This window comes from Trachemys scripta, chromosome 4, assembly GCF_013100865.1.
Source record: "Trachemys scripta elegans isolate TJP31775 chromosome 4, CAS_Tse_1.0, whole genome shotgun sequence".
NCBI classification, from domain to species: Eukaryota; Metazoa; Chordata; order Testudines; family Emydidae; genus Trachemys; species Trachemys scripta.
Genome location: NC_048301.1, coordinates 84,656,557 through 84,669,854, shown reverse-complemented (window position 1 = coordinate 84,669,854; position 13,298 = coordinate 84,656,557). Strand labels below are relative to the sequence as shown.

The following is a 13,298-nucleotide window of genomic DNA, read 5'->3' as shown; positions in this document are numbered from 1 at the left end:
GCATTTTTAATGAAAAAGACATATCAAATTATTAATGGAAATGCATGAAATTAATTAATAGTGGTGCCCATCTGCCTCATTATGGCATTATTTCAAACCAGCTTTCAGACTCAAATACAGTTTTAGTCTTGATCTCAAATATATTTTACATGTGCTTTTATTTTTCTCCTCAAAAGTGTTGAATGGCTCATTAAGCTCTTCCTGTTTTGATGTTATGTATCAGATACCAGTGCATGGGGTATATAGGTTAACTCCTTGATTGAGTGAGAAAGCCTTGAAATAAGTTTCGGTATAGTCAGTACTTATTTAATAGAGGGATTGTTTGCAGACTCTGCAGGCCACATTCTGCTATCAGTGTCAATGTAGAGTGACTCCATCAGGGCCAGTGGAGTCACTCTGGATTTACATCAATATTACAGAGGTCAGATTGTGGCCAAATGGGCCACATTATCCACTCAGTCCCTCCCACGCCATCCCAATGGTCAAACTCTCCTTTCAGTTACACTGGTAAGGAATTTTCAATCCCATGTCAAAAGGATTGCAACAGAGCAGAATTGGCCCTAAATGGGCAGAAACCATTTCCCTGTCTAAATGGTTAAACTCAACAATCATTCCTGTTGGGCTGTGCATGGCCATAAAAAAAAAAAAAAAAAAAAAAAAAAAAAGGAGGTTTGACCAGTTGCACGATGTCATGTTACTATTTCACAGTGGAAATAATAGGTAATGGGCACCACTTAAAAACAACACACACACACACAGAAAAGACCCAGTACTTAAAGTGGCCGTCTAGTTCTTCACTACAGCATGCAACAAGAAGTCCTACTTTCTAAGCAACCACTTTTAGCAACTGTGAAAAAGAACAAAGGAGACCATGGGAAACTAATAAAAGAAAAATTAAAAAGGCTGTACACATTATTACCACCAATATAGGAATTACTAGCATTGGGTTCCCAATTCTAAATCTTTCACTGGCAGTTTAAGTCCAAGGGAGGAAGTTCCCAGTGGATCAATCATATTCTTGTAATGTTCACCACGGTGTTTAGCCAAAAACGGGCCCCAGTCAGGCTGTGGAGAGCAGACCAGCTTGAGCCTCTGCACAGTGTCGGAGAGAAAAAAAAAATCTCTTAAAATTATACAGCAGAATTACAATTTAGTGGAGGAAACTAGGTTAGGTTGATCTGAAATTATTGACAATCTCCTGCAAGGGGATATTAAAATGCTCCGCTGCTCAGTGTTTGTTTTGTACAAGTTTGCAAGATTAATAGATGATAAAATGCTCAGATTTTAATTATATATTCTCCCCCCATACCATACGAAGGGAACTCATAACCACTGCCACAGATTGTTAAACTCACTCACTAAAGGACATGTGCTCAATTACTTAGCCCAATCGGCTAAGCAGTGGGTAGCTGCATCAATATAATTGGATTTTTGTTTAGCATATTTCCCAAAAGTATACAAATGACCAAAAAATAATACATTGCTATGAGTGAGCAAAGATTTTAATTAGCTGGTGACAAAATATATCATTTCTATCTGTGGCCAAAAAAAAAAAAAAAGGTAGCAGATTAACCTGGCAAAATTACCAACAATGAATATCTTGTTAATCTTTCCACTGATCTCTTTATTGAAGATATAATTTGGTTGGAGCATTTATATATAAAAAGGAAAGAAAACATATTTCTGATGGTTTAAGAGGGAATAATTATATGTTTATTACCTATTAAAATGAATCAAGTCTCTATATCAGTTACTTTAATCTCTGCTTAATTACCAGTTTGCAACCTTTACCTCCCAAATCAGTCATAATAAATTTATGCAGCAGACTCAATGGTTCAGGAAATACTGCGCTAAAGCTGAAATAACTGCAGCTAAACCTTTCCTCCTTTCATGCAGGATATGACTTTTTGCATTTCCTTGGGTGCACTGGTTAAAGGATACTAGGAAGCATGCCCTGATCTCTGAGGCAATAAATAATCCCAGTGCCAAATGGATAAATTAGGAAGCCAGAAGCAGAGTACTATTTCTCAGTGATGGAAACTGGGTCATGGCCTTTTAAAAAGGGAACAGTTTGTGTATTGCTATTTTCCATCTTAGGCCCACAGCTCTGATACTAGATCAGAGTTGGACAAAGGCAAGCAAGAGTAAATTTAACTTCTCCTTGCTTCACTTGTTGTGTGCTATGTTCTTTTTATAGCCCGATGCACTCCAGTGCCCTCTGCAGTCTGACAAGCCATAGATGCATTCTATAGCCCAATGGGTTTTCCAGCACTGAACATCAAGCACCTTGGTTCTGTACAAAACAGGGGAAGATGCGGTCCTTGCCCTGTGTCCCAGTCTGACACATGGAGGGACCCAGAGGACATTTCTATTTTTTTCTCCTTTCCACAGCCTCTCTCTCTCTCTGGGTTTTGCAGAGGTGAGTTGCAAAGAGGGCTTAGGAAGGAGGAGAGTGTGGGTGCCTGTTGCATTAGAATAAGGAGGAAGAATAGTGCAATGGGGGTAGTATGGAAGAAAGCATGAAGAGAAGAGGGAGAAGCGACATGCAAAGAAGGGAGTAGTATGAAATGAATGCAGGTACATAGGCCAGGGCAGAGTGAGCATCAAGGGTGAGGATGAGAGCACTGAACTGATTCAAATGGTGGGAGAAAGCTAGTGAAGGGGTGATACGGTCCAGGTAGTTAGCATGGGAGATGGTTTTAGCCATATCATTGTGAAAGGATCAGAGGGGAGTAAGATGGGAAATTGAAATGCAAGTGAAGGGGAGGTTGTGGAAGCCAAGATGGGAGGCAGCCAGGGAATGGCCAAACATATTAACCAGAGTTGCTATAGGGAATTTTTAAGAGAAAGAGAATCAGCAGCACCCTGAATTGTAGGAGGGAGGAATAAAAAAAACCCCCAAAACACAGCAGTCATAAGTCTGTGTGACAGGGAGGGTTAGGGTGTTTTCAATGCAATGAAGAAGCAAAGAGGTTTGAGTGGAAAGATAAAGAGTTCATTTTCACCATTTGTAGCTTGAGCTGCGAGCAGGACATTCAGGGGGATATGTCCAGATGATACCTAGTGTCTGATGTCTTCTAAGGACTGATGCTTCCTGTTGCATGATTCTCTATAGAGCGGTCTAACCTGATGCCTTCTAGTGTCTGAAACTTTCTAGGGCCTGAAACTCATTATGGCTCCATAGTACCTGCTGCTTTCTAGTTCTATTCTGCTTCCACAAGAGACAGATCTGAGTCAAAAAGCAGAAAGACCAGCAAGTAAGTCATCTGCAACTGGCACTGTTTTGGGACCTAATCCTGAGAGGGTCTGAGCTCCTTCAATCTCACAGGATCAAGCCTATAGTGATTTAGTTGCATTTTATTGAGGAATAGAGGAGCAGTAGGTGAGCATTTCAACCAACTGAGCACCTGCACTTTGTACTGCAATAAAAGAAGTTTTCTAATAAACAGTCAACAATTCCCAACACCTGAATCAGTGTAAATTACAGAAAATAATCTTCTGTGACTATATTTTTAATAGGGTGGGATGTTCAAGAATTACCTCAATAAATTTGCCAGGGGCTAGGTGCATTTTTATCACAAACATAATAGGGATCCAAATAACAGAGCAGGCCAGCATCAGCCACCCAAGGACCATCGACCAGCCTGGATAATGGTAAGCTCCATAGGTCATTGGTTCCCATTGGTAAAAACTGAAGCAAAGAATAAACTGAAAACAAAGAACATACATTTTAATAAGCAACACATACACACACAGTCTGATTTACATGCACACTTTCAGTAAACATGAGTATAATCAGAGATGTTCGCACACACTATATATATATCTAGAGAGAGAGAGAAACTATGTGATAATCAATAATGCTTCTGGAAGTTTAGGGCCACATTCTGATCTCAGTTTCACCAGTGTAAAGCCAGCATAATTCCATTGAAATCAATGGATTTACTTTAGGTTTACACCGTCAGAATTAAGATTAGAATCTTGTCCCTAGGGTAATAAGCTTTATTACACCGTCTATTGGCAGTGTTTCCTAATATAATTATGTTAAGTTACTCCATTTCACTTACTGTATAAATAGCAATGCATCTGCTTACATTTGTGCATAATTCAGTAACTTTTGTGAACTGCCTATGTGCACAATAATTGCACACAGAAGATTTATAGCAATATAGCTATGTGAAGACACATAAAAATGGTCAGTTTTATTTTTGGAGACATGAAGTAATTTAAACTCTAATCTTAAGACATTCAAATACATCAAATATTAGTATTACAGAAGACCACACTAGGAAGAGATACTGCTTTGTTTTCTGTGCTCTTTTCCTATTGCATAATGATTGTATCATGTCTGATCACTATAAAATCATTTACTACTATAAATTTATCTCTAGACGTTATATTTTCCCATTCTTGTAGTTCAGTCAAAACATATGGGCTTGAGCTGGCCTCATGGTTTGCTTCCAATGTGTGGTAAGAGACCATAGGGGAGACCAAGATTCAATTCTTGGTCCTAGTCCTTGACTGCTGTCAGTTCTTAAGTGTTGGTTTAGCTCAACAGTAAACCAGAAATGTTATAGTCACAGGTTCTCTCATTCCAGTGCCAATGCTTACCAGATGTAAAGAAAATACAACACTATGGCCAAATTCAAAATTCAGATCCCAGGCTACACAAGCACATGGATCCCCTATTTTGACTATAGCAAATTGAAAACATTGCTTTACTGATTTTAAAATTCAGAGTCTTTGTGTAATTTTTTAATCAAATGCAGATCTAAAATTATAGTAAAGAATAAAAGGGAATTAGTAATATTATCATCCACATTTTTGGTATGGAGTTATAAAACTAAAAAATATAATTGTCTTATATATTCCTATTAAAAAATGAACACCATACAAGATAATATTGACAGCAGCAGAAAAATTATATGGCTTTTGCTCCCAAAAATATCAACTTAAGTTTCATTGGAGATATCACAACCAAACTACTAGCATATAGTGCCACTTACTGGCACTGTGAAGCATTGCTTTTAATAACTAAGTAGATAACGTTTTGCTCCAGTGTTAGAAAGAAAAAGAAACAAAGTCTACTCTCAGTTTATGGTGCTCTGTATGGTGTTTGTGCAATTCAGAAACTGTTCACTAGAACTGAATTTGTTTGGCACAATGACATAGTTTCAAGTAGAACAGAGCATTTGTTATTGGTCCTGCTAAGTGCCAAGAGACTAGGTAAGAAATAGTTATGCCCCCACTATCACTCCTGGAGAAAGATGTGTGTACTCCCACTACCACCACAGTAGAATTGGATCACACACTGAGGCCCCAAATGAGTAATTCACTTAACTAAGTGCTTAACTTTAAGCACATGCTTAAGTCCATCCCTATTCAGCATTGCATTGGGTGGGTGATTATGGAGGTATTTTAAAAATTGAAATAAATAAAGCACTTAAATATGTGCTTAGCTTTTACATATTTAATATCTATTTATATATAACCATAGAACTGGAAGGGACCTCGAGAGGTCATCTAGTCTAGCCCCCTGCACTCAAGGCAGGATTAAGTATTATCTAGACCAGGGGTCGGCAACGTTCGGCACGCAGCTCGCCAGGGTAAGCACCCTGGCGGGCCGGGCCAGTTTTATTTACCTGCTGACGCAGCAGGTTCGGCCAATCGCGGCCCCCACTGGCCACGGTTCGCCATCCCGGGCCAATGGGGGCGGCAAGAAGCGGCGCAGGCGAGTGATGTGCTGGCCGCGGATTCTCGCCACCCCCATTGGCCCGGGACGGCGAACCGCGGCCAGTGGGGGCCGCAATCGGCCGAACCTGTAGCGTCAGCAGGTAAATAAAACTGGCCCGGCCCTCCAGGGTGCTTACCCTGGTGAGCCGTGTGCCGAACGTTGCCAACCCCTGATCTAGACCATCCCTGACAGGTGTTTATCATTGGGGATTTTTAAGAGTGGGTTGGACAGAGATTCCACAACATCCCTAGGCAATTTATTCCAATGCTTAACCACTCTGACAGTTAGGAATTTTTTCCTCATGTCCAACCTAAACCGCCCTTGCTGCAATTTAAGCCCATTGCTTCTTGTCCTATCCTCAGAGGTTAAGAACAACAATTTTTCTCCCTCCTCCTTATAACAACCTTTTATGTACTTGAAAACTGTTATCATGTCCCCTCTCAGTCTTCTCTTCTCCAGACTAAACAAACCCGATTTTTTCAATCTTCACTCATAGATCATGTTTTCTAGAACTTTAATAATTTTTGTTGCTTTTCTCTGGACTTTCTCCAATTTGTCCATATCTTTCCTGAAATGTGGCTCCCAGAACTGGACGCAATACTCCAGTTGAGGCCTAATCAGCACGGAGTAGAGCGGAAGAATTACTTCTCGTGTCTTGCTTACAATACTCCCGCTCATACATCCCAGAATGATGTTTGCATTTTTTGCAACCGTGTTACACTGTTGACTCATATTTAGCTTGTGATCCACTATGACCCCCAGATCCTTTTTCGCAGTACTTCTTCCTAGGCAGTCATTTCCCATTTTATATGTGTGCAACTAACTGTTCCTTCCTAAGTGGAGTACTTTGCATTTGTCCTTATTGAATTTCATCCTATTTACTTCAGACCATTTCTCCAGTTTGTCCAGATCATTTCAAATGCTAATGGGAAGGGAGTAGGTTTAGCAGATAAAATAAAAAAAGAACAAGTTAAAAATCACTTAGAAAAGTTAGATGCCTGCAAGTCACCAGGGCCTGATGAAATGCATCCTAGAATAGTCAAGGAGCTAATAGAGGAGGTATCTGAGCCTCTAGCTATTATCTTTGGAAAATCATGGGAGACGGGAGAGATTCCAGAAGACTGGAAAAGGGCAAATATAGTGCCCATCTATAAAAAGGGAAATAAAAACAACCCAGGAAACTACAGACCAGTTAGTTTAACTTCTGTGCCAGGGAAGATAATGGAGCAAGTCATTAAGGAAATCATCTGCAAACACTTGGAAGGTGGTAAGGTGATAGGGAACAGCCAGCATGGATTTGTGAAGAACAAATCGTGTCAAACCAATCTGATAGCTTTCTTTGATAGGATAACGAGCCTTGTGCATAAGGGTGAAGCTGTGGATGTGGTATACCTAGACTTTAGTAAGGCATTTGATACAGTCTCGCATGATATTCTTATCGATAAACTAGGCAAATACAATTTAGATGGGGCTACTATAAGGTGGGTGCATAACTGGCTGGATAACCATACTTAGAGAGTTGTTATTAATGGTTCCCAATCCTGCTGGAAAGGCATAACGAGTGGGGTACTGCAGGGGTCTGTTTTGGGACCGGCGCTGTTCAATATCTTCATCAACGACTTAGATATTGGCATAGAAAGTATGCTTATTAAGTTTGCGGATGATACCAAACTGGGAGGGATTGCAACTGCTTTGGAGGACAGGGTCATAATTCAAAATGATCTGGACAAATTGGAGAAATGGTCTGAGTTCAACAGGATGAAGTTTAACAAAGACAAATGCAAAGTGCTCCACTTAGGAAGGAAAAATCAGTTTTACACATACAGAATGGGAAGAGACTGTCTAGGAAGGAGTACGGCAGAAAAGAGCAACAAGAATGATTAAAGGTCTTGAGAACATGACCTATGAAGGAAGGCTGAAAGAATTAGGTTTGTTTAGTTTGGAAAAGAGAAGACTGAGAGGGGACATGATAGCAGTTTTCAGGTATTTAAAAGGGTGTCATAAGGAGGAGGGAGAAAACTTGTTCACCTTAGCCTCTAAGGATAGAACCAGAAGCAATGGGTTTAAACTGCAGCAAGGAAGGTCTAGGTTGGACATTAGGAAAAAGTTCCTGTCAGGGTGGTTAAACACTGAAATAAATTGCCTAGGGAGGTTGTGGAATCTCCATCTCTGGAGATATTTAAGAATAGGTTAGATAAATGTCTATCAGGGATGGTCTAGACAGTATTTGGTCCTGCCATGTGAGCAGGGGACTGGACTCGATGACCTCTCGAGGTCCCTTCCAGTCCTTGAATCTATGAAATTTTAATCCTATCCCCCAAATCACTTGCAACCCCTCCCAGCTTGGTATCGTCTGCAAACTATATAAGTATACTCTCTATGCCATTATCTAAATCATTGATGAAGATATTGAACAGAACTGGACCCAGAACCGATCCCTGCGGGACCCTACTCGTTATATCCTTCCAGCATGACTGTGAACCCCTGATAACTACTCTCTGGGAACAATTTTCCAACCAGTTATGCACTTATAGTAGCTCCATCTAGGTTGTATTTCCCTCGTTTGTTTATGAGAAGGTCATGCGAGACGGTATCAAAAGCCTTACTACAGTTTATTTCCATGGGTATTATGCATGTGCTTAAGTGCTTTGCTGAATCTGGATTTACAAGATCAGCTCGAGTTCTAACACACCCAAAATTCCTCTAGAAGTCGATGGGTGAGAACACTGTAGAATCATATATATAAATATACATGCATATAGGTATATGTAGGTATGTGTGCGCACACACACACACACACATATATATATATACACACACACACACACACACACATGTATACACATATACACATACATATGTATACATGTGTACATGTGCACACATGATTGATAGGTATATATTTTTGAGCTATAATTATGGTCTTTGGGAAAGAGCATGTTTTATAAAAAAACAAACAAAATCTGATTGAACAGGAGACATTCAGAAAATTCTTTGCCTTACAGTTAAAATAGTCGGGGTCACAAACGCCCAACAGACTCTCCAGAATTTACTTGGCTGGAATCCAATCATCATCTCTATATCTTCACAAAATCTTTGCAAGCCTGTAAATAACAAATGCAAATACAGTTAGGGGTGAGAGACTGGCTGCAGTCTGCAAAACTCTTGTGATCTCCCTTGTGTCTAATTATGGTAACAAACTCTCTGACTTGTCAATTCAAAATTTCAATAGATGTTCTAACCATACAGTATGATGGGAGAATATTGTGTAGAACACAATTCTAATAAGTTATTTACTCCCTAAAAATTACAGCAAATTGAAATTGTACATACAGATTAAGTATACCGTATGTTTCAAAAATCATTTTTAATGTAATGACTCACAAAATCCCTTTTGTTGGCCAGCTGCAACTCTATGATGTTGTCTGAAATTTCTATATTTATTTGTCCTTCCCCGTCTCCCCCCCCCACACACACACTTGAGGATAACCTTTGTTAATTGACTCATCCACCACCTGACAACTGAAAAAATAATAAACTTAATTTACTTCATGATCTCAAACACTCTGCATACAGAAGGCCTGATTCAGATCTCATGTTGTGCTTGTGAGGCAGACCGGCCTGTATATAAAAAGTGAAAGCCAAAATTGTGACTTTTTTTGGAGGCAAAGATTTTTGCCCTGACCAAGTTCAAGTGTGACCTTTCATCCAAATATTGTATGTTTAAAAAGCTATTCAAAGTTGAGCCACTGTATACCAAAATATAAGAACAACAAGGAGTCCGGCGGCACCTTAAAGACTANTCTGTCTGAAAACAGGAACTGTTCCTCTATGTGCATGACTGAGTAAATAGATGATTGATGCTTTCCTTTGATTTCAATTTCAACTTTTTGCTAGTTTTGCATTTTTTAATTATATTTGAGTTGGGACTTTTGTAAGATGGTTGAGGTGATGTCAGTGGATTGCCCCTTTACCTCAAATGTCTTGAAATATCAACACAGACCCATTAATTGTCTGATGAATATGATTTAGTATTAACACACTACATTTTAATTTGATTTGTTTAGACTGGAAATCTTCGTGGTTCAGGTGTTTCTTCTGCAGAAGTCAGAGTTCAGAACTAAGAAGTGCCAGGATAGATAATAGAGATAATTCTGTGATGCCCCTAGCAGTCCACAGAACTGGCCATATAGTCCTCCCATAACTGGCACTCAAACAAAGATTCTATTAATTTTTGGAGGCAAACTGACTATATATTGATCATTTATTTCAATAAGCAACATGGGTTCCAGAACCTTTGAGGGCCGGAGATGGATACCAGCCAGTCAAGGTAAAGGTTGACCAAATCTCCATAAATCTATACTCACACACTGGTGTTAATATATTGTCTTCGATGTAATTAGTATTGATTTACACTGTGGAAAGCGAGATCAGAATCAGACTGACTACATTAAAACCATAAGGCATATCCTCAGCTAGTGTAAATTGTCATCACTCCATTGATCTGAAGTAAATGACGATCTGCATCGTAAGGCAGCCACTTCTCCTCATTTGTTACACCAGTTCTCTATATGCAGTAAAGTGCTTTCTGTCTAATTTGTATTGAGCAAGATCCTCTACTGTGGTAAATTGGCATAATTCCCATTTCCCGGCTTCTGCTCAGGGGTGCTAACCCAATTTACACCAGCTGAGGATCTGGCACTCATTGACTTGTCACTACCATTCGGCACACCTGTTTACCACTAAGTAGATTGCCTGTGCTCAGTAACAGATGTTTTCTAATGGAAACCCACATCTCATTAGAACATTGCCACATCTGTTAATTATTCATCCAAAAGGAACAAAAAAAAACCACCCCACTGCAAAACAGAATTAAATGTGCCATTTTTTGTCCTTCTCTGAGAGTGACAGGAAGTGAGAAATTTTGAGCCCAACGCTGAATTTTCTGCTATGATGTGTATTTGTGTATGATGTGTATTATGTGCCTCTCCCATTTAAATTATATAAGCTTAACATGCCTCCTTACTTGTACTTCTACAGCAGTTAATACAATTTGCATGATGTGGAGAGGGGGATGGAGTCTAAAATGGTAGAGGGAAAAAAAGGAGTAAGATTACAAGAAAAAGCAACATCGCTGGCTGTTCACTCCTGTTGCCCTTATATAACCAGCCATGTGGATGTGTTGAATGCATGGGTAGATGATGCCCATGCTTTAATGGCCTGATCCAATTTCCTTTGAAATCAATGGAAGATGTTTCTATTGACATCAACTGGAGTTGACTCAAGGTGTCCTGCTCTTAGAAACTTGTGCAAAGGGATAGTCCAGGCCTTAACATTTCCACAGCACATGAGAAGTAGTAGTTTGGTGTACAGTAACTTCTGATTCCCGCTGCAAAAAAGGTACCAATCCAGAAAGTGCTAAGAAGTTCCTCACAAAGCAATGCAGGTGATCATAATTACTGCTTGGATCAGACAGAAGGAGCAGAAATATGAGCAGAGTAAGGTGGCTTGGGGAAGTAATACCAGACGAGACCAGGGCTTGTGTCATGCCATTATGCTCCAGAATGCCTTTCCAATCCTTTTTTTTTTTTTTAGGGGGGAGGGAGGAGGAGAGCCAGAACATCTGGTACCCCTGGTACTCTCTCTTATGAATGATCATAATGTAGGTGCCTTTGGCACTTCTTCTTATAGGACATGAGCATTAGATATGAAAAGAGATAAAACCCCATTCATGGTAACATATAAGGGGGAGGAATGAAGTAGAAGAGAAAAAATGGTATTGAAGAAAAGTTATATTTAGAGATGGACACAAATTTACAAAGGATGAAAGTATAGAAAGTTTGTCTGATTTCCCTTGGACTATGAAAGCAAGAAAAAAAATGAGCTTTCTCCTTTCCATAGTTCCTGATGGTTAATGCCCCCCTCTCACATGACCACTTCTGTTCTTCATTTCATTTCTACGGTTATTAAGAGCAATTTTAGTTCACCATTTCAGTGTGACTTTTCCAGTGCTTCTCTTACAGAACTGCAAAACCACAAAGTAGGTAAATAATCTTACTTTCATAGTAGCCACAGGGACTATTCACTTGCTTATATATCTTGCTGAACAGGCGCCTTAAACAGGGCCGGTTCCAGGCATCAGCTTAACAAGCAGGTGCTTGGGGCGGCCAAGAGAGAGGGGCAGCACCTGCGGCAATTCGGGGGCGGCAGGTCCCTCACTCCCTCTAGGAGTAAAGGACCTGCCGCTGAACTGCCGCCGCCGATCGCGGCTTTTTTTTGGGGGGGGGGGGGGGGGCAGAAATGCTGGAGCTGGCCCTGGCCTTAAGTGGGAGCTGTACTCATGTAACAGTGTATTTGGCCCTCATTGTTTTATATTAATATCTAGTTGCAAGTCTAGTAGAGCTGAAAGAACAATTTGCAGCAAGCAATTCAGATATTCATTTTAGCCCCTTTCTCTTGTCAAAACTGCCTGTGACCGCAACACATGTGTTTGAAGCCCTTCGATAAAACTTACTTCAGCCTCTTGATCGCTCAGAAACCCACTGCTGCAAATATTGCTTCAAGTATTCGATACCAGCAATTCAGAAGTCAAGCACAGTACAGTGGACACACAAGTCACATAGTATGTTTCTCTTCCTTGATCAGATGATCATATATATTAGTATCAAGTGTCCCATGAGAAAAGGAAGGATATTCTAAGGAACTGGGCACTGGACTGGGACTCAGGAGACAAGGGTTCAGTTCCCAGCTCAACCACACACTTCTTGTGTGATGTTGGGCAAGTCACAACCTACTCCATGTCTCAGTTCCCCATCCCTAAAATGTGGCGATTTCCTTACACCCAGGAGCGTTGTAAGGAAAAAATCCATTAATGAGTATGAGATGCTCAGATACTAGGATGAGGAGGGCCATATAAATATCTAGATGCAGATAGAAATGTCCACAATTACAAATCAAAATTTACTTTCTACAAATATCCCGAGGGAGTTGTGTTGATGAACATTTCCAAGATTAAACATCTTTGCCATGCTCTTGCCAAGAAACAAAGACAAAGAGCATCAAAAGAATTCATTTAAAACTTCAAGCACATAGTTTTCTGCAGTATTTCACCCAGCTCTGGCAGCTTTGTGTGTTCCAAAATACACTGATGGGGATTATGCAGATGATTCAATTAACGAGTGAAGCCCTAAACTGCTCCTTACCAATCATGCATCCATAATCTAAACAAGTAGAGAATAAATGTCTGTGCAGGGCATGTGGAATGCAAGGCTTTGATTGGATTATGTAGCACAAGTACTAATGAAAAACAAGTGATTGCAAGGAAATAACCAAGCATGGCTTTCTTTTTTTTAATTTAAAAAACTTGATGAGTTCAGCAAGCAGAATGTTTAACAAGAGCTGAAGACAGACTTATTTCATCATCAAAAGCTCCTGCCTGGTGCAATGCCAGCTTGCTTGGTATGAAGAGTACAAGTACGTGGAGAAAGGTGTCACTGGAGTGTAAAACAAGCAATTGTCTGAGTTAAAAAATGCATCGTGCCAATTTAAAGTGCTGTTAGAATAA

At 40.0% G+C, this 13,298-nt stretch overlaps 1 protein-coding gene across 1 annotated transcript in view; it reads right to left on the bottom strand.

Moving 5' to 3' along the window:
* Positions 1-637: 637 nt before the first annotated feature.
* The window catches only part of SLC6A5 (solute carrier family 6 member 5), a 54,835-nt gene continuing 42,174 nt past the window's right edge, over positions 638-13,298 (bottom strand). Inside the window, exons 14-16 of the mRNA XM_034769796.1 lie at positions 8,738-8,838; positions 3,541-3,708; positions 638-1,092 (exon numbers count right to left, since the gene is read on the bottom strand). Coding sequence (XP_034625687.1) covers positions 937-1,092; positions 3,541-3,708; positions 8,738-8,838 — 425 coding nt within the window. The 3' untranslated portion in view covers positions 638-936. The remainder of the gene's footprint in view (positions 1,093-3,540; positions 3,709-8,737; positions 8,839-13,298) is intronic.